This window comes from Triturus cristatus, chromosome 2_2 (genome assembly GCF_964204655.1).
Source record: "Triturus cristatus chromosome 2_2, aTriCri1.1, whole genome shotgun sequence".
In the NCBI taxonomy this organism is placed as follows: domain Eukaryota; kingdom Metazoa; phylum Chordata; class Amphibia; order Caudata; family Salamandridae; genus Triturus; species Triturus cristatus.
In genome coordinates, this window is record NC_140582.1 from 830,787,112 (window position 1) to 830,807,311 (window position 20,200).

The 20,200-nt window shown below is 42.7% G+C and overlaps 1 protein-coding gene across 2 annotated transcripts in view; it reads left to right on the forward strand.

The window, feature by feature from the left end:
• GUF1 (GTP binding elongation factor GUF1) overlaps positions 1-20,200 on the forward strand; it is a 328,054-nt gene that overhangs the window by 22,882 nt on the left and 284,972 nt on the right. For both annotated transcript variants that reach the window (XM_085642161.1, XM_085642162.1), the window contains exons 3-4: positions 13,286-13,397; positions 13,492-13,640. In XM_085642161.1, the coding sequence (XP_085498287.1) occupies positions 13,286-13,397; positions 13,492-13,640 (261 nt within the window). The remainder of the gene's footprint in view (positions 1-13,285; positions 13,398-13,491; positions 13,641-20,200) is intronic.

The following is a 20,200-nucleotide window of genomic DNA, read 5'->3' on the forward strand; positions in this document are numbered from 1 at the left end:
TTCGCATAGCCAGCCAGTCAGCTGTGCTGTCTGATAAACGGTGACCTTTGTGTGAAACAACATCCTATATAGAAAACACGGCCATGATCTAATAAAAATCAAAAGACGATGCAGACATTCAAAATTCCACCAGTAACATTAGTCACCGGCACAAGAAAATTGCCACATACAAAAAGTAATCGGTTATTGTTGTTTGTGAGTTGGGCATGTAATTTTAAATAAAAATGAACCCTGGCTAAAAGCATAAAAATTCATCATTTTGTAGATGCCGGTGTCTTTAACTCTGCATCATCTTTGAAACTGCTGAAAGTGAGATGTGTGAGCCTTGTAGTGTAGATTCTGCAGAAACTATGACAGTATTGTCCAGAAACAACTTTGCTTTTAAAATATGCAAGTTCAGACCAGCAGTGCTCAACAACGTTAACTCCGAACAGTCAATAGATTTCATGCTAACAAAATATTCAAAAAAATGTTAAGAGGAAAGCTGAGCGCAAATAGTTTCTGAACCTATTACACATTAGGGTAGTTTGCGCTGACCCGTGTCTATTTCAGATGGGCCCCGGGGTTGACTGATGTCTGTGTCCTTTTCCCATTCAGCAGACATGTAATGCGTGTGAAAACAGATGCAATACCAGGCACTAACTAAATAGAGGAACACCACAGCACTAACAAGCATTTGCAATGCAATAGGGTCAATTGCATTGCAAATGCTTAAGTTTAAAACTGAGTGCGGTGCCGAATCAAGGACACTTCGCTCGTTTTTATTTTATTTTTTACTTTAACACTGAGTGCGGTGTCCTTGAAGCGGGGCTGTGCTTAGTGTTAAAGTTAAAAAATATATAAAAAGAAACCGAGCGCGGTGTCTCAAGCAGTGGCGCGCTTAGTTTTAAAGTAAAAGAAAAGAAAAAAACAGAGCGCGGTGTCCCTGAAGTGGATGCCGTGCGGGTGCACACAAGCGGCAGAATGCGGCGTTCTGAAAGCTGTTCGACTGTTACATATAGCATAAGCACCCAAATACTGATGTGCACACTGCATGGCAGAGCAGCGCTAATGCGGAAGTGAGGGGGAGCCATGAAAACATATCTCCAGTCTTCCCTCAACAAAAACAAGGCACCAAATATTCACGTGCACACTGCACAGCAGAGCAGCTCTAATTTGAGCTGGCGTACTTGGCAGGGAGAGCTCGACGCTCCGGGCTAACATAGAGACTGGTTGCTTTAACATATTAAACGAACATTTTATGGTGTTTTATAAACATCAAATGTGCCTGTACACACCAAGCACGGACACTAACCACAACGCTATAAGAAAACGCGAACGGAAAGCAAACAGATTGCCAGTTACAAGCCCTCATACGTCACATAACAAACATGGCGTCGGCCAGTCGAAATGGGCCGCCCTAGAAGTGGACAAGGTGGAAACATAAAACCCTGGTTGCCAATCACGCACCTTCGTTTAACATAAACGACAACGCTAGCCAATTAAAAAGAAGGGCGTGGCTTAAAGCCCCCTTCTAAAATTGTATCAATTCCAAAAGGCCCTCGCATGGCGAGAGCAGTGCATGCGCGCTGCTAACGCCAGGCGAGACCTAAAAATGGGGGTCTCTGGTTGGCAGGTTGTTACTCAGTCCTAGTAGGGACCCTTCTTCCTAGTGAGATTAAGGGAGTAAGGGCTAGATGTACGACCCGTTTTTGCATGCACAAACGGGTTTATGAACCTGTTTGCGCGTGCAAAAACATATTGGGCCATGTACATAGGAACTCGCTAAATAGGTTTTGCGACTCGCTATTTGGAAGGGGCGTTCCCTTCCAAATAGCGAGTCTCAAAACAATGTACTAATGTTTTGCTACCACATTTGCGGACGCAAAACACTCACAATTACCACCTACTTCAAGTAGGTGGTAATGCATTTGCAAATGGGAAGGGGTCCCCATGGGACCCCTTCCCCTTTGCAAATGCATGGGAAATCATTTTTTAAGGGCAAGCAGTGGTCCCAGGAACCACTGCCTGCCCTTAAAAAATTAAACAAAAACGTTTTTTTTTATTTTTATTTTTTAAATGCCCCCGCTTTTCCTTTAAGGAAAACGGGACCCATTTTTAAAAAAAAGCTGCTTTATTAAAAAGCAGACTCAGACATGGTGGTCTGCTGAGCCCAGCAGGCCACCATCCCTGGGAGGGCTGGCATTCACAATGTGCTCGCAAATTGCGAGAGGCTCATTAATATTAATGAGCCTCGCAACTTGCAACCCGATTGGGAATCGCAAAACACACTGTTGTACATTTCATTTAGCTCCTCGCAATTTGCGACTCGCATTGTGTCACAAATTGTGAGGCGCTAAATGAAAGGGTCGTACATCTGGCCCCTCCACTTGTAAAATAACCCCTGCTAACGACGGCGTTGATCTCTAGACAATGTCTTCCTTTATCATTAAAGTGGACGAGGGGTGGGGGGGGTAGGGGAGGGAGGGGTATTGTTGGGTGTTAGTATGTTTTCTCAAGCTTTCCTTTCCTTTTAATTTTGTGGGCCCGCTCCATGCTTATTGCCTTTGGTAATGATATGTTGGGCGACCTAGTTGCCCCAGTTGTACTGTTCTTAAGGAGCTGAGGGTCATGTTTCCTATGGTTGTTTGAAATCAGTAAACATAACTCCTGCTCACCCCCTTGGTAGCTTGGCACGAGCAGTCCGGCTTATCTTGGAGGCAGTGCGTAAATCATTTGCAAATAACCAGCAGTAACACAGTGAAAACACTACAAAAGGACACTACACCAGTTTTAGAAAAATATCCAATATGTGCAAAACAAGACCAAAAACAATAAAAATCCACCACACAGTTCTTTAAATTATCACTAAGCAAAAATAGATTTAAAAATACAGTTCCTTGAAGTCGATAGCTCCATCTGGGGCAATCACGGCGTCGTGAACAACAAATCCAAACAGTTCTGACTGACTGCAGCGTGGTGGGCCAGCTACGGTGTCGGGAAGATCCGCAAACAGTACCTTTAGTAATGGAGGGCGTTGATGACTTCGCGATGAGCCTCGAATATTAAGTTGCTAAGGGCTTTTATTTTAGAGTTAAATACCTTTGTGCTTCAGTCCTTCACCTCTGCGCCCCACCTTGAGTCCTAAATCTGAATCAAGTACTGCTCATTATCAGGCACTACTATCTGCAGCCTGATTATAATGTAAATTAAAAAAAGCACAGCCTCCCCTTAACTTCAAAAGGAAAAGTGGCCCGTTGCTGATTTAAAAACTAATTCAAGGCTGAGAGCTACTCTGAAGGTGTCTGTTAGCTATTGGTAGCTCGTGATCGACCAGTTGGAGACACCTGCCTTATATGGTGCAAAGTGTAGCTAGGGCCTGTAAGTTAAATGACACTACTGGTCTGCTTTAACCACTGTGCCATCCATTTCAGTGACCGTGTAAAACAGGGGTTTGGCCCTATCATTGTAGCCTGATTACACTAAACCAGCTTTTGAACTGCATTCCAACCTGTCAACCCTTTTGACAGGTCTAAAACTCCCTTTTAAATATTAATATGTCCCTTCCAAATAGACCTTACTGCACAGTGTACCAGGTATTTAAAAGTAGTGTATGTAGAAGTTTAATGTCAAACGTATCCTTACAGTGAAAAAGCCCCAAACGTTATTTTCACTGTAGCAAGTGTTGCAGGGTGCCTCAAAAAAGTAGAAAATGAAGAAAAGACAAAATCCTCCTTGGCAATGTAAAGAAGGCTCTTTACTGTCGCGACAGGGAGACTGACCCTCCTCACACAGTCAGGCAGCCGGTCTCAAGTTGATAATCACAAACAGATTCTTTATACACAGATTAATAATAAGGGTTACAAAAGTTCAGAAGTAGATCATTTTCTCAGTTACAGGTTAATACATGTCAATCGCAAGATGCATGATGTCACCTGTGACCCTTGACTTTAGCCTAATTCAATGCATATCCTTCATTGCAGTTTCTAACAATGCTTAACAGACTTGAACCATAAATATTTTCAAGCTTTCTAAACATGAGTTGGCCTTTAACTGCAACCCTTTCAAGTTATTCATTCCATTATGTCCTCTGGTGAACTTTTCACTTGTCTCTTGTCAGCACAAGATATGGGCCTGCACTGTACTTTAACCACATATAGCTGTGTGCTTTCTGCTGGTGTTTGTTGTTACGCTATGTCTTTGTTTTTTAAATTTTCTACTGTGTGTTCATATTTTACATTTCCTATAACACACAGCTGTTCCATAAGAAAGCACTGGGATGCAATATTAAATTAAATAATGTTATCTCTGACTAGGAGACAGCTAGTGAGTTAGTTTCTTGGATTATTTGGAATGTTTCTTAAATCCAGCGAAGTTGGATTTCTAATAAATACCATGAAAAAGGTACTTTTATAATGTTACCTTTTCACTGCCTAAAGCCTCTGGTATCTAATTTGTCTCCATCTGCTTAACCCTGAATTAGGCATGAGACAAAGGCTTGTGTGTGAGGAGGTGTTTCTGTTCCTGTGGTAGGATGGCCATCTGAGTAGTGCCCAGTAACTTAATTAACTTTTAAAGGGGCCGCCCCTGTAACAGCAGATGTCAGATGACACCTGCACAGACCTCTTCTTTGTTCCCCCATTCAGCCAAGCTCCAATCACATTGGTTTGAAATAGCCACAGAGGAGGGGTTGCTCATTTTCCTGGTCACTCCCTGGGAGACCACAGACTCTGCACAAGGGGAGAAGGGCTTCATCATCTTGGATTTAGACAGAGAGGGTCATTGTGGAATTGTTTGCTATAGGGCACACTGAAAATGCTATAAAAGTGGGTAAAGGTTACCCCTGGAAACTTTTACTTTATAAATTAAGTAGTGGCCATGAGTCTTCCACACCCACAGCCTGGTGCTAGGCATACATTTATGAATGTGGTATCTCCTGTAGCCGTCTCATAACACTACTGGGCATCTGGAAGATCAGAAGGGGACTGAATCTGCTTTATGAGACCTGAGAAGAGCCCTGAAGGGCTGGATCTGCTCTCCCTCTTGTATCCAGGGCAAAGACGTGGACTCCAACGGTCATAAGACTGACTCCTGTTCATTCTAGAGGGACACAGCAAATTGCAGAAGGCCCTTTCTGCAATTGCCTAGCTTACCAGTTCCAACTGAATCCCGCTGGTGGCTTCTGCTGAAGTGAGTCTTGACATCCGAGTGCAGTTCTAGAAGATCTAGGACATTGGGCTGTGTCAAAGTGTACTCCTCCTAACATCCTGAGAAACCTGGGACCTAGAAACATTTTGCCGATGGGACAAAGATTGAGGTTGCTTCCTCTCAGAGCTATTCTGCAGCAGCAAATTTGTTTCAGCTGGACATCATGGAGAGGGTATTCTTCCTTGTGGAGCCATGTTTTGCTACAGCTTACAGTCTTGCATCGCTGGAGGATTCCAATCTCCCAAAAAGTGACTAAGACCGAATGCAGAAATCTTAACCGGACAAAGATACCAAAAATATCCGTCTGGTGAGGGGCCTTTCCTGCGTGTGAATTTAAAATTTCTGTCACCCAGAGCTCTCCTGCCAAACGACAGGCCTCATGGGAGCCATTGTCAGTCAGTCAGTCTGATGCCTTGCCTTACTAAGGGTTTTTGACTTCTATTTCAGAGACTAAATCAGAAGGTAAAACACGCTACCATGATGAATCTGGCTTCTGTCTGTGACCCGGTCTCCATCGCGAGCAGTCTTAAATTCCGCGTTGTTACCAGTCTTGTTTGTTAAACATAACTCACACCAGAATGGATAAAAGAATGCTGTGAAATTCAGTCATTGGAGGCAGGAATCTTTTTACAATATAAGACGAACACTGGCAAAGTCAAGAGGTCTCTCCTTTATGACCTGTTGACTTATGCTTTTTCCGATGCTGTGCATCATTGACAAAAATTAAAATGTAAGAAAATAAGCACAGTGACATGCAAGAACAAATATGCTCTATGCAGCTACCTCATTCAATAGGGGCACACATGCCTAATGACGTAAGCATGTGCATATTTCACCATGTAACTGGCACCTACTGAATGATGTGGTGACCATTTAAAAAAAAAAAAATATTTACTGATCCAAGATGGTGGACTCAACTTGGAGCAGCTTCTAAAGAAAAGAAATTTACTTGCGCAAAAGAGCATTTGTTAAAGTCTAGTGACCTGGCAGCAAAATGGAGTGTTCTGACACTCCACTAAATGTTTAAAAAACGAAGGCAATTTTAAGACTGTGAGGTCGAGGCAACAAAAATGCAGGTGTGGGGAAGGAGTTGGGAATGAGTGAGGGGAGCATCGGGTGAGCTTTAGGCCATGGGCAAGATTAACTAGAAATTATAAAAGTAAAGCTGGGGTGGTGGAAGAGAGAGCAACAGTGTGTGTGGAATGGGGGCAGGCATTTAACGGAAAAGCAACACAATAGGGAGAGAGGAAGTGGGGGAGAGACATGGAACAGGAGAGAGTGTGTTTTGTTGGGGGAAGCAGTGCAAGAGAAAGAGAGCTAGAAAACAAATGCACTCTCATGGAGTGCACAAAAAGAAATCGAAAGCAGCCGGGTCATAGAAGACTGCACCACCAGAACTAGTCACTAGCAATATGCAATATTGCCCACCTCAAGAGATCTGCTGCTTGTAGATCACAAATATACTCTTGACAATTGGTTTGAATGAGAGGCAATATAAAAGCAAACGTAATCAAATATAGAGTAATATATCAACAAAAAACATTTCGCATTTTATTTATTTATTTATTTCATTTCTAAAGCGCTACAGCTACCCAACAAAGGGTTTCCCGGCGCTGATGATTCCGTGCATTGAGAAAATCAGGATTTTTAGATGTTAAACAGCCAGGTTTTTAAGGCTTTCCTGAATTTCAGGTGATTCGTTTCCTGCCTAAGAATCAATGGAAGAGTATTCCAGAGGGAGCGTCCCAGGTATGAAAAAGATTTGCCGCCCATTCTCGCCAGCCTGATTTTAGGGATCACAAATTGGTTGGCTGTAGCTGAACGAAGGGTGCGGGATGGACGGTAGGGCTGAATAAGGTTTTGAAGATATTTGGGTGCCTTGTTGATTGAGATCCTATGCATAAGACATAAGGATTTAAATTTTACCCGATTCTCGATTTTCAGCCAGTGCAATTCGCGGATATACTCGGTGGTAGGTGTGGAGATGGGAATTTTCCACAGCAATCTTGCGGCGGCATTTTGCACTGTCTGTAGTCGTCGGGTTATGGCCTTGTTGGCCCCTAGATAAAGCACGTTGGCGTAATCGAGCCTGGAGGTTATCAAAGCATTGATGACCGATTTTTGGGTGTTTTTGGGTAACATCCAACAGATTTTCTTCAGCCACTTTAGAATCGCAAAGCAAGTGGATGATGTCTTAGTAGCTTGCTGATTAAGACTTAATGATTCGTCAATGATGACTCCGAGATTACGTGCTGATTTGACTGGGACCGGGGGTGTGCCCATCACATCAGGCCAGTGCTGGGGTCCCCAGAGTTCTTTGTTTTTGCCCAAATCAAGTAACTCTGTTTTCTCGCTATTAAGTTTGAGAACATTTTTTCTCATCCAGTCTGCGATGTTAGTGAGGCCGATTTTTAATGACGAGATGTTATTTGGATCCGAAGATGATAGAGAGAAAATAAGCTGGGAATCATCAGCATACGAGAACATGAGTAGGCCAGACTCTTCTATCATTTTGGCCAATGGACTCATGTAAACATTGAAAAGCAGTGGGCTCAATATAGAGCCCTGCGGCACTCCATGTTTAAGGGTCATAGTGTCAGAGCCTGCTGATTGGGAGAAAACCTGGAAGGTGCGTTGTTCTAGCAGTGATTTAATCCAGGTGTTCTCATCCCATTATAGTTTTTTACAAGAAGGGAAAATTTAATCAGGAAGTGGTCAGACCAAGGCACAGGAATGGCCGTGGGTTTCGATATGACGTTTAGGTTGGAGAGGATAGGATCCAACAAATGACCGGCTCTATGTGTAGGGCCAGAGTTCTTTAAGGTCAGGTTGAGGGATGCAAGATCCGTTTTGAAATCATTCACTATTGGGCAATCATCTTTCTCCAAGTGTAAATTCATGTCTCCTAGAATAGTGAAGTTAGCCATTTTCATAATTAGGGGTCCAAGAAGTTCTACAAGATGAGATATCCATTTCGAGGCAGATCCCGGTGGCCTATAAATGAGTGCTCCCGAGAAAGTAAAATTCGGTGTGAGTGAAAGTTTATAAATTGCGCCTTCACAGCTCTCACATGGGAGTTTAGTAAATTCGCAATTATAGCGTTTTTTAAAAATGATTGCTATTCCTCCTCCTGGTGGTTTTTCTCGGTCAAGTCTAACAATTGCATAAGTTTCAGGGAGTGCCATAGCTAAGTCTGGTCCAGAGCTGTCTTGAAGCCATGTTTCAGTTAAAAAAACAGCATCTGGAACCTCGTCCAAGAGTAAATTGAAGACTTCAGTTCTATGCTTAGGTAGTGAGCGACAGTTAATGCTAAGGAATAGAAACTGTTCTGAAGGCATCTTGTTATTGTTTATAGGGTTTCTAACCTGTAAGGCTTTAATTTGTACATGGTTGGTGAATAAATGACAGCATTGGCATGTAGTTTTCTGTAAATAAGGATCTATTGTCCTGCAAGCAGGATGTCGAGAGGGTGTCAGTGTTTTCTGTTCTTTTATTTTCTGTTGCACTTCATTCAAAAACAGCCAGCCAACGCATTTCGCCCAAACATGGGCTTCTTCAGGGCAAGAAAATGTAAAAACACAGCGTGTCTTCTGGCATGTAAGTCAGAGGACGAATGAAAGAGAAATCTAATGTGCAATGATGTAGCTCAAGGTAGGGCAAAAGTCAGCAGGTATGTGTACTGATGGTTTTATTTGATAACGGTATTAGCCGCATCAGAAGAAATTGGAGCAGTGTCCGTAGTCGACGTCCTAGGGCCAGCACAATCATGTCGACGTCCTAGGGTACAGTAAAGGGCTGATCTCCAAAGCTGGACTTGCTTCTTTTTTTTTTTTAATCCGGAACAGATCGCACAGCTGATAGCTCCTTTTGAGATGTTTATGATCTGTCCGTTTGTAGTCTTTATTTTATACTCTAGTCTAATAACTTTGGACCTTTAGTTAATAATACTGACATCACTTGAACCCTGGCATCAAAACCAAGTGCACGCAGCCTATGGGCCAGAGGCTGCCGAACGTAGGCCTAGGCCTTTATGTGCACACTGCACCGTTCCTGTGGGCCAGAGACTGCTGGAAGTAGGCCTACGCCTTTATGTGCACACTGCACCGTTCCTGTGGGCCAGAGACTGCTGGAAGTGGGCCTGCGCCTTTATGTGCACACTGCACCGTTCCTGTGGGCCAGAGACTGCCGGAAGTGGGACTAGGCCTTTACGTGCACACTGCACCGTTCCTGTGGGCCAGAGACTGCCGGAAGTGGGCCTAGGCCTCTATGTGCACACTGCACCGTTCTTGTGAAGTAACACACCACGAATGCTCTTGAATTGTGAAAGTGGGCGACGTGTTCGGGACTGACAGACTGATTACACTGCAGTGTACTGAGAAGCTGGAGAATAGGTGCATTTCAACATCACTTTCCCACCGGTTGTGCCACAAAGGAGCTTCTTTATCACAAATTGACTTCTTAAAATAGGCCCTGGGCCTTTAGGTGGCACGAAAATGGGAAGAAGTTTTGAAAGCACACTGACTCATTCTAAAATTACAGACCGAGTTTAAAAGCAAGACGGAAAATAGCATTGGCACAAGAAAGAACAGTGTTCTTTTCCAAGCAGTATGATGCCACTCTCAGCAAAGGATTTCTTGCTATATCACTGGATGGCACTCGGGGACATAAACAACTTGCTTTACAGATTAAACCACTGGTGAAAAAAGTCCCTTTTATTGTACTGTTTACCTGAACCTTTTTTCTTTTAATTTTATTACCCTTCGTTTAAAACCTTTATTGTTACATCAACACGTTCCTTTGTGCTATCTTTTAGTTTTGACATTACTGTTTAAATCAGATTTCCTTTTATTTGAGTTATTTTTTGTTATTCCAAGCAAGAAATTCAACAGATGCCAAAAACAGTTGTGCGTAAAAGGACAGTGAAAAGAGACTCGCAATTCCGCTCTAAGCAGTTTTCATTTTTGCTTGCAAGCACTAAAAGGCCTAAAAAAAGTTCGTTCTTCTAAAGGGTTGGACATTTCTAGGTGAAGGATATTTTAAACAAAACACTATTCTGTGAGTTTGGTAACAAAGGAAAATGGATTGAAATATTGTTCTGCCATGTACTTGTCGACGCGTAAAAGTTTTCTTGTTGAATTCAGTGGTAACCTTGTAAAAAGACGACTGCGCCTTTTATTTATATACCCTTTAGGTCCTTCGGTTGTTTCATTTCTCACACTTTGGGTTACTTATGTTCCCTCACCAACTTTTGCTTTCCTACTTCCAGAATGTTCCTTTGCACTGTTTGCCAGTTCACTGGTTGCTGCATCAGCAGATGGTTTTCCTCTGTTGCCCACCCTCTTCCTGGTATAGCAGCTAGGATTACGTATATAATGAAATATTAACTTTTTTTTAAATGCATTTTTATGCTTCCTTTAATTATTTTTCCATAAGGAAGGATACAAGAATATGTATCTGGTTCTTTGCTAGTTCCATCATTTTCCAAGACATGCCTGATTTGTCCAATCCGTGTTGTAATTTGAAATGTATCTCCCTCCCCCATATGCTTCCCCCTATGTGTACACGTTATAAACCTATTCTCTGATAAACGTCACAAAACCTCTGACCCTCGTCGGGTATATGACCAGATATCGGACGAGGGAGAGAATATTAAAGCCAAACCTGTCTTATTTACATTATCTTCCCACCTAGTCTGTGGCTTTCTGGCTATCTGGGCCTGTCTGCCACTTATAGGTAGATGCTCTAGCTGCCCCATACTGGTGTAAAAAGTATCCATCATGGAGTACAATACCCCATTCATTTGCTTTCCCCATAAGGGTAATTCATGGAACTCCTGGTATAGGTCTTAAATCTGATCTTAATTCCTGCTGAAGCCTTGAATAGCACAATATATACTCAACTGTGTGGCGACTCGATTTACAGTACCACCACCTGCTGGCTTACAAGTTATGTTGTAAGCGATGACAGTCACTGCACTTCGTGTACCTGCCTTCTTCCACATGGGACAGGTTGCCATTGGACAAAGTTGGGCTTGTCACTCAAACGCCGCACACTGCTCCTTGCGCGCCCTTATGTGGTGCCTCCAGCCCTTGCACGCTGCAGTGTGATCATACCAAGTTCATAATCATCTCGCATGTAAAGCTCGTTCTTCTGTACTCTGACTTCACCAGTGCTAATGCATGCGAGGTTCGAGAAAGGAAAATAGGAATGGGAGAGACAATGTAAAAGCATGCAAGGTGAGAAAAAAAACAAGCATTTGGCAAGGTCAAGATGTTATGCCTTTGTGACCTGTTGGCCATCATGCAGTGCGATGATGCTGTGCAGTGCGCCTAAAGTAAAAAAAAAAACAAGCATTGGCATAGCCAATAGGTCTCGCCTTTGGGACATTATAAGTGTTTAGCCATGCAACAGTTGATGTTGCACCAAGGATATTGTGCTGCATGATTAAATACTTATAAGGTCCCAAAGGCGAGACCTATTGGCTATGCCAATGCTTGTTTTTTGTTAGGCACGGGGAGATTAAGTGAGCGTCATTGCCGAGACTCGAACCCAGTTCCCCAGCTTGGAGGTCGACCGCTCTAGCCGCAAGGCTACATCCTCTCCCCTTTAGTTAACTTCACTGTGAGTGATGACATTCTGATATATTGCAAGGAGCACATCAGCGCACAATATATGTCCTTTCATTGCTAGGGCTGCTCTGGGTAATGTCTGCTTTTTGAGTGCAATAAAATAATTTAGCTTTTTTAGCCAATTTATTTTATACATATTGGTGAGGGCACGAAAGCTTACCCAGCAATAAAGTTTTGGAAAAACCTTTGTGGAAAACGTGTAATATTTTACTTGGCATAAGCGACAGCCATTTCGGCTGTGGTGTCCATTTAATTCTTTCGTCTTTTCACTCTGCCTGTGCTATCTATTTTAGTTGACTTCCTGACTCAGCTAAAAGCAATGTACGTGCTGAGAGTTTGTAGCTGCCAGAGCACCTGGTCTCAGATGTGAACTGTCAACCATTTACTGCTGCCATAAGCACTCCTGCTCCCCCTCCCACTTTGCTGACCAAGTGGTTATTCATCTGCCCTTGTTTGCCTAAAAGTATTTTTAAAAAAGCTTGTTCTTCCTATTTCTGTTTGCATGCTTACACAGCAGAAAACCTGTATAAAAGCCATGTGTTCTGTGACTTTAGTGTACTACCTCAGGCAGCACTTGAGAGTGCTGTGTGGATGTGGTCCCACTCATGAGTGATTAATAAACTTGTTATTTATTCCCAACTCCAGTGCTGATCTCTATTTTGTTGGTCTTTGAACCCGTGGATAAAAGGGTGACCCTGCACCAGTGTACCCCTAAAAAGGTACATTTCCACACCCTGACAAAACAAGCAGCATTGAAAAGCCAGCCACTAGCAGCCAATGCCACACCTAATCGCCTTTCCAATTCCCGTTTTACCTTTGTGTGTCAGCACTCACTGGGAATGCATGTCTGCCCTTGATTTCTCTGCTGCTTGTTGCAGGAGACATCAGAGCACCCATGCTCTTCTGCTTTCTATTCACTATCTTCTTCCTCCTCTACTTATCAGTTGCTCCCGGGCCCATCCCATTGCTCTTTGTCCCTCTCTGTGCATTGATGATGTGTCATATAGCTGAAAAAGGTAACTGCTTTGTTCCATTGGGTGGGTGACCAATGACAAAGAATACCTATGTACCTTCCACAGCCTGATTACCACATTCTGCCACCTCTTTGTTCTCAATCCCAGTCTAGATCCTGTGTTCTGGTGGATGGTTTTGGCAGTGGAAAAGTCAGCCACTGCCAGAATTTGAAATGTTGATTTGTAATACTGCACCACACTCCCACAGGATGACACCTACAACAGTTATATCATTATTGTCTGTGGGGTCTCTGAAATGTCTGTACCATCAGTCTTATTTTGGACATCTGTGGTTGCACCGTCCCATGGGCAGTATGTTGCTTAAGTACCTGGACTTGTTCATGCCAAAGTGCCACAGCTCACAATTCTTGTAAGCTGACCTGCAGTGAATTTCCATTTTCAGCAACAGATTTACCTTTAAAAACTGCATCTAAAACTTTTAAAACTCTATTTCAGGAGAAAGTAGATATGTCTGGATTCCCTGTTGAAAACATTAGAAATTTTAGTATTATCGCTCATGTGGACCATGGGAAAAGTACCCTCGCAGACAGGCTTCTTGAAATTACTGGTGAGTATGACCATATTTCATTTCGTGACTATGTACTCTGCTGAAATGTAATTGAAATGCAACCTTTTCATTGTTAAATTACTCATTATTTAAGGGAGTATTCTGAAAACGGAAGGCAACAAACAAGTTCTGGATAAACTACAAGTTGAGAGGGAACGAGGGATCACTGTGAAGGCACAAACGGCCTCTCTCGTGTACAGTTATGAAGGAAAAAAGTACCTATTAAATCTGATCGATACACCAGTAAGTTAACTGAGTATACAGGTACAGTTGCTCTATATGATGTGGTAAGATGAAGCACAACATTTCGGCAGCATTGGTTATAAGTGAGGCCTTTTTGTAATAAATGGATTGAATAAAACAACCAATTAGTTTTGGTTTGACCTGGAACCCAAACAAAGTTGAGGCTAATCTCTATACTGGGGTTAAGGTCTCTGGCCTGGTGTCTAGATTGCAACTCAATTGGGAGATGGGGCTTGATCTTTTCTTGGAAGTAAGGCAAAGCAGATGTCTAGTCAGTGAATGTTTTCCCTCTCTGTGGATGGGATTTTCTCCATGAGTGAAAGCAAAGCTCTTTCAGTACATAGTCTCTCCTTGAAGAAATTGACTATAGATTCAGACAAGCAATGTCTTAGAATAATCCCATATAGGTAACACTTCTTTTGAATCACTATTTATGTTCAGTCACTGCTTTTGCTGGCTTCTTCCAGAGATTATTGTGCCTCTTCAGTAATTTCATGTAGCTACCGGTAGTGGCAGATTGACAATCCCTCAGAATGTTATTGAGTGATTCTAAACTGCAATATATGCCAGCAGCTCTCAGAGGTGACCTCAGAAACAAGTAGTTCTATATACCATCAATTAAAAAACAAAAAAATCACACCATTAAAAATGTTATTTGTGAAGTTGTGGTGTAGTGGAAAATTAAGTTCTGCATATCAAATTTCGCTGTTAATTTAGTTTTTGATAAATACTACTTTTACACTTTCACAACTCTTATTAAAATTGTGTTTTTTATGCTGGCATCACAAATTAATGATATTTGGTGACATTTCAAAATTATGAAATTGTGGTTAAAAAAACAAATCCCTAACCCTCAAAAAGATGACCGATGTGTGTTTAATTGCAGTAAGACTTAAATGGAGCTTGGTATTCTACAGCACTAGTCTGTCTCCCCTTCAAACACCCCAGCTAATTCACTCTGCAGTCTCCTTTCCCACAAAAAGTACTTGAAAACCCCAAAGATGCTTGTTGTTCTTACAAATAGATGTAGAATTTCCCACTCGACTGGCCCAACCCACCTTGTGAAGGATAGGTTGTCTGATACCTACAGACATACTCAATAGATTCACCACTCCTGCGAATCTCAGTCTCACCACCTGGAAGCTCCTCTCTACTTAGGACACCACCACTATCATGAAATCCATCTGCTCAGGAGCTTCCATAGACCCATGCCCTCACCACATCTTTAATTTCGGAAACCAAAGAATCGGCCAGGAACTTACCACCTTGCTCAACATCTCAATCACCACTGCATCATTTCCTGATGCCTGGAAACACGCCCAAGTCACACCACTACTCAAAAAATCCTCTGCCAACCTCAATGAACTCAAGAACTACCACACAATCTTCCTGCTCTCATTCCCAGCCAAGGTATTAGAAAAGATCATCAACAAGCAACACACAACATACCTGGAACAGAACCAGCTACTTGATGCCTTCAGCCCAGCTTCCCCAGCAATCATAGCACCAAGACCACCTTTGGCATCCGAACCTTCCTTGACTGAGGAGAAACAATAGCGCTGCTCTTCCTTTACCTCTCGGCAGCCTTCAACACCATATACCACCACACACTGATCAAAAGACTCTACCACATCAGCGTACAAAAACACGTGCTCAAATGGATCCCCTGTGGAACACAGAGGATCCTCCTCTTTCACCTCCCAACCCAAGGAGATTGCCTGCGGTGTCCTTCAGGGCTCATCCCTCAACCCCACGCTCTTCAATGCATATATGACCCTGCTAGCCAACACCCTCAGATCTCACGGCATCAATATAATCTCCTACGCTGACAACACCCAATTCCTTCTCTCACTTACCGACGACCCAAGCACCACCAGGACCAGCTTCCACAGTTGCATGACTAGTGTCACTGACTGGATGAAGAACAGCTGCCTGCAACTGAACATGGAGAAGACGGAAGTACTGATCTCTGGCAACAACAGCAACCCATGGAACGACTCCTTGTGGCCTTCATACCTAGGACCCGGACCCACACCCTCCTGCATGCCAGAAATCTTAGAATCCTTATCGAGAACAATCTCACCATGAAATTACAGATCCGCCACTTGCTTCTTCACCCTGCGCATGCTACATAAGGTCTTCAAATTGCTACTCCTGCACACTAGATGCATCGTGACAAAGGCCCTCATCACCAGACAACTGGATTTGAAATCTCTCTACATAGGAATCACTGCACACCTCCTACAGAGTCTTGAGACCATTCAGAATGCCACAGCCAGACTCATCCTCCCCTGCATCACACCCCACCTCAGCCACTCCACTGGCTCTCCAGACAGATGAGTTGCCAATTCAAGTTGCTGACCCACACACACAAGGCACAACTCAACCAAGGTCCCACCTACATTAACCACTACCTGAACTTCCACCAACTGTCGAGAAAACTATGCTCTGCCTCCCTGTCTCTTTTTCATACTCCCAACATCTACCGGAGCAGAAGTGGAGCACGCTACTTCTCTCATATCGGAGCAAAGACCTGGATCAGCCTCCCCACGCAACTCCAGACCTTCACCTCACTCCCAGAATTCCGAAGGGCCCTCAAGACCTGGCTGATCGAATGAGCTACAGGGACATGCACGCGCCTGGATGCCCTATCGGGTGATTAGCTGCTCTCTAGAAATCCTGATTGAATGATACCCCTGCCACCACTAGGGCTCACCCATAACCTGGAGCATAGGACACACCTCTTTCCCTAAGTGTGCATATCTATGCACCAAATCGGTACCCACACATGCACTATTAAAGTCTACACCCCTCTTGTCAGTAGCTGAAACGTGGGTAACTAAATCCTTGGAATCGCATCTTTATGATATCTTCCTATCGCTACAGTTTCCTGCTCTAAAATGGATGCCATGGTCATGGAGAAGTTATCCCAGCCATTTTCCAGATTATCTTATGTAAAGAGATATATTGCCCTCACTATGAATCCTTCAAGCATCTGCCCCTTGAATATTTTGGTATTTTACCTTCATCTATTCAATAGTTTATTACAATTTTTAAAAAGCATTCTGGACCTAGATCAGCATGTATTGACAGTGTCTAAATGTTCCCTTCTCTGATCTATCTAAATTTATGGTTTCCCCAATGTCCAGTTGAAAATATGGACAGCCATGACTTTATATATTTAGCCACCCACCCACTCCTGATAAGAACAACAAAGTTGCATCTTTTTTCAGTATAGAGCCTTGCAGTCTCTGACTGCCTGCCCATCTCCCAACCAGACCATTTCCTTTTTGATATTGAATCCAAGAAATACTCAGCAAATAGATTGTCCTCATTGCCAAGAGGCCAGTTGAGTGTTCTGATTGCTATGGCACTCTCTAAATGTCCACAAAACTGGTTACAAACAAATGTTCTCGTCTTGGGATTTAAAGTATCCGTTAGACTTTGTCCTGTTGCCTGCAAGCTAGCACGAATAAAACACTATGGCTAACAAATGGTTTGTGAAAGAAATGTATCTACTTAAGCACAACCAAATAGCCCTGGTGAGACGTTGACTAAGCAAAAACCAAAGGAAATGATGGACGGAGTGTTGAACATTGCAAGCACTCCCCCCCCAGTCAACTGATCTGGGTTTAATCCATCACCGTTCTTTAGCCCACTCTGCCACCCCAGTTCAGACATGGCCATATGCAAATCAGTCTGACCCTGTGCCTCATGGGAACAGTCCAGCCCGAACTGCCAAGCCATGTCTTCCCTGGACCGGAAACAAGCTTCCTAGGACCGGTTTCTGGCATTTCAGACGTTGACTAAGACCAAATATTCCCTTTGACCGAAGTGCCTGCTGCCTCATGTGTGGATAGTATTTAATACAGGGGGAGTAACCAATAATCTCTCTAAAACAGGGGGAACCTGGTAACAAGCACTCAAAAGACCAAGTCCACAGCAGAAATTGAGCATCACTAAAGGCTCCTTTGCTCTCTGGATCTATGCGATTCAATAGTCCAGGCTTAAGTAAGCTATCACAGTAGCGATTAAGTATAAAAGTCATGCTCCGGCTATGTGCACACAACACTTTTAAAAATATTTATGTATATAACAAACATTTAAGGTATAAACTGTATTCAAATCACTTCAAACTGCATAATGCTCTACAAAACTTAATTCACCAATGTAACAAAATAATGAAAGAATGAACCAGCAATCCTGCCACGAGAGCGGTAATCTTATTTGCGTAAAACATGACTAATGCAATAATGTTCTAATGTTCTTAAAGACCAAATGGACACTGTAGCAAAATGATGATTCAAATCTTTTTGTCAAAATTGGTTATTTTGTATAGTTTTGGTTAAGGCTTGCAACTCTAATGGTTCGTGAACATCTAAAAACCACATAGTATGTACAGTGGTAACCACAGTTACAGTGGTATCTGCAAAGAAGCTGATATTATTTTGGAATTTGTGTGTTAAATTTGTGGACAATGGGTGCTAAATGAGCACTCTCCTCCGCAGTTGTTTCCTCTACAGAGTGTTTAAAAGTGGCATCTGAGATGGGTTGAGAGCCATTTAAAAACAATAAGATAAAAGGTTACTAGGCTCTATAATGGACAGCAATTACTTGTGTAAGAGGTTGCCAAATTTCACCTCTTCTAAATGGCCACTGTTACGCAACTGTAATTTCCCAATGATGTACTTAAAGGCAGAAGACCTCCCACTGCAAAAACCCATATTTGAGCTGTTTCCATCCTACAATCGCACTGGTATAAGTGATCACACAATATCAAAATATTCAACCTAAGACTGGGTCCCAAGTAATAAGTCATCCTCTGCATTCTATTAGCTCCATAGGATTTAAGAGTTTAAAAATTCCCCATTCTTTTAATCTGCACAATTAGCCTATTCCTACTTTATCTTCACTAGGTCCCAACCCAAAGGAGGAGAGGAGCTGCAACCTAGTGAATTGTGTATTTCATTGAGACAGGTTTATAGTCACACAATCTCCACACAGAGTCTTCAAATAAAACTTTATGCAATATGTTTTTAAAACCATTTCTATTTGTTTTGCATACAATGACAACAATGTTTAGTTGACATAATTATTTGAGGTGATTTCAACATACAATTGCATAAAATCTTATGATCATAAGGTCAAGTAATACATTATGACTTCATAAGACCAATAACCCAAAGCAACCATCAAATATCCCACCCACTTCTTAATAGAAGGGGGGGGGGGCTAACACGAAGCGCCTAAGAATGTAGTACGTTTATTTCCCAGAGCACTGTTTAACGATATATGAATTCCAAAAGAGAAGGGGTATTGGTGAGCCAGGATGTGGGGGGTAGAAAGTAGAGGAGGGAGACTGAGGTACAGTTGTACAGCCCAAATTATGGACATTAAGTAGAAGTCTAGAATCAATAATTCAAGGGTGCCTCTTGTAATTTTTACTGAATTTGTGTTTTTACACCAGTTCGTCCCGCAATAGGGACAGGTCCGAGGCCTTGCTTTTCTTCCCTTCGCAATGTTGTGCCATTGGCAACAGCACAACTTTGATGTTCTGTGAGCCACACGGTTCATAATGGACGATCTGAGAATTTCCATCTTCTTGTAATTACTCTCTTGGCTAACACCCGAGCCAGATTAAGGAAGCTGGTGGTTGGTCTTGCCTTCTTCTTGCCCAATGGAATATTCCCACATTTATCAGGGATGGCATGCCTATGATCTCAGTGATTAACGTCCTCACACTGGCCCAGAAGGTCTGCAATATATTGCAGCTCCATAGTGTGTGTGTGAGACCCCTAAGGGGGTACAGCAGAAAAGTGGAAGTTTTGGGGTGTCAGTCCTTGGGAAATTAAAATAGATAAACTTAATTTGGGCATTACACGTGACCTTGTAAGGGGAAGATACTAATATTCAGATTTTCCTTCTCATTCAAGGCAAGTTGCAATTCCAATTTCCAGGCATGCCTTAGGGGTTGCAATGAGACAGTCACATGCTCGTTGATAGCTTAATAGAACCAAGAGACCAGTATTCTGTAGTGTGCTACTGGGTGAAGGGTTTGAGGCACAACATGTGTGGTGAGTTCCAAATGTGCTATATGCCACAGGCATCAAGACTGAAAGGTTAACAAAAAGATAAAGCAAGTGGGGGCATTACCTTCTTATAGGTAGCTATTTATCCATAACCGACATATCCTCCATGATGCCTTCACAAACACTCATATAGTTGTTCACAAGAGGCGTTGCCTCCACTGCCTTACCAAATAAGCAATATGCACTCATTTTTCAAATCTCCTAGGTGCAGAAAGCCACCCAGAAGATCACCTGCTGTCCAACGTTTGTCTTGTGTCACCCTTTGATTTTTTTTCTTTTTAGATAAAGGACTGCGTTATGCATTTTAGCCTAATAAGCAGCCTTTTCCAGCGTCAACCAAAACAATAGCTTTACAGTTTCATGTTGCTCTTCGTAGATGAAATGGACTGCATTGAGAACCCGTCAAAATCAGCAAAATGGCCATGCCCCATTGGTTAGATCAACTGTAATGTTCTTTAAGCAACAGATCAT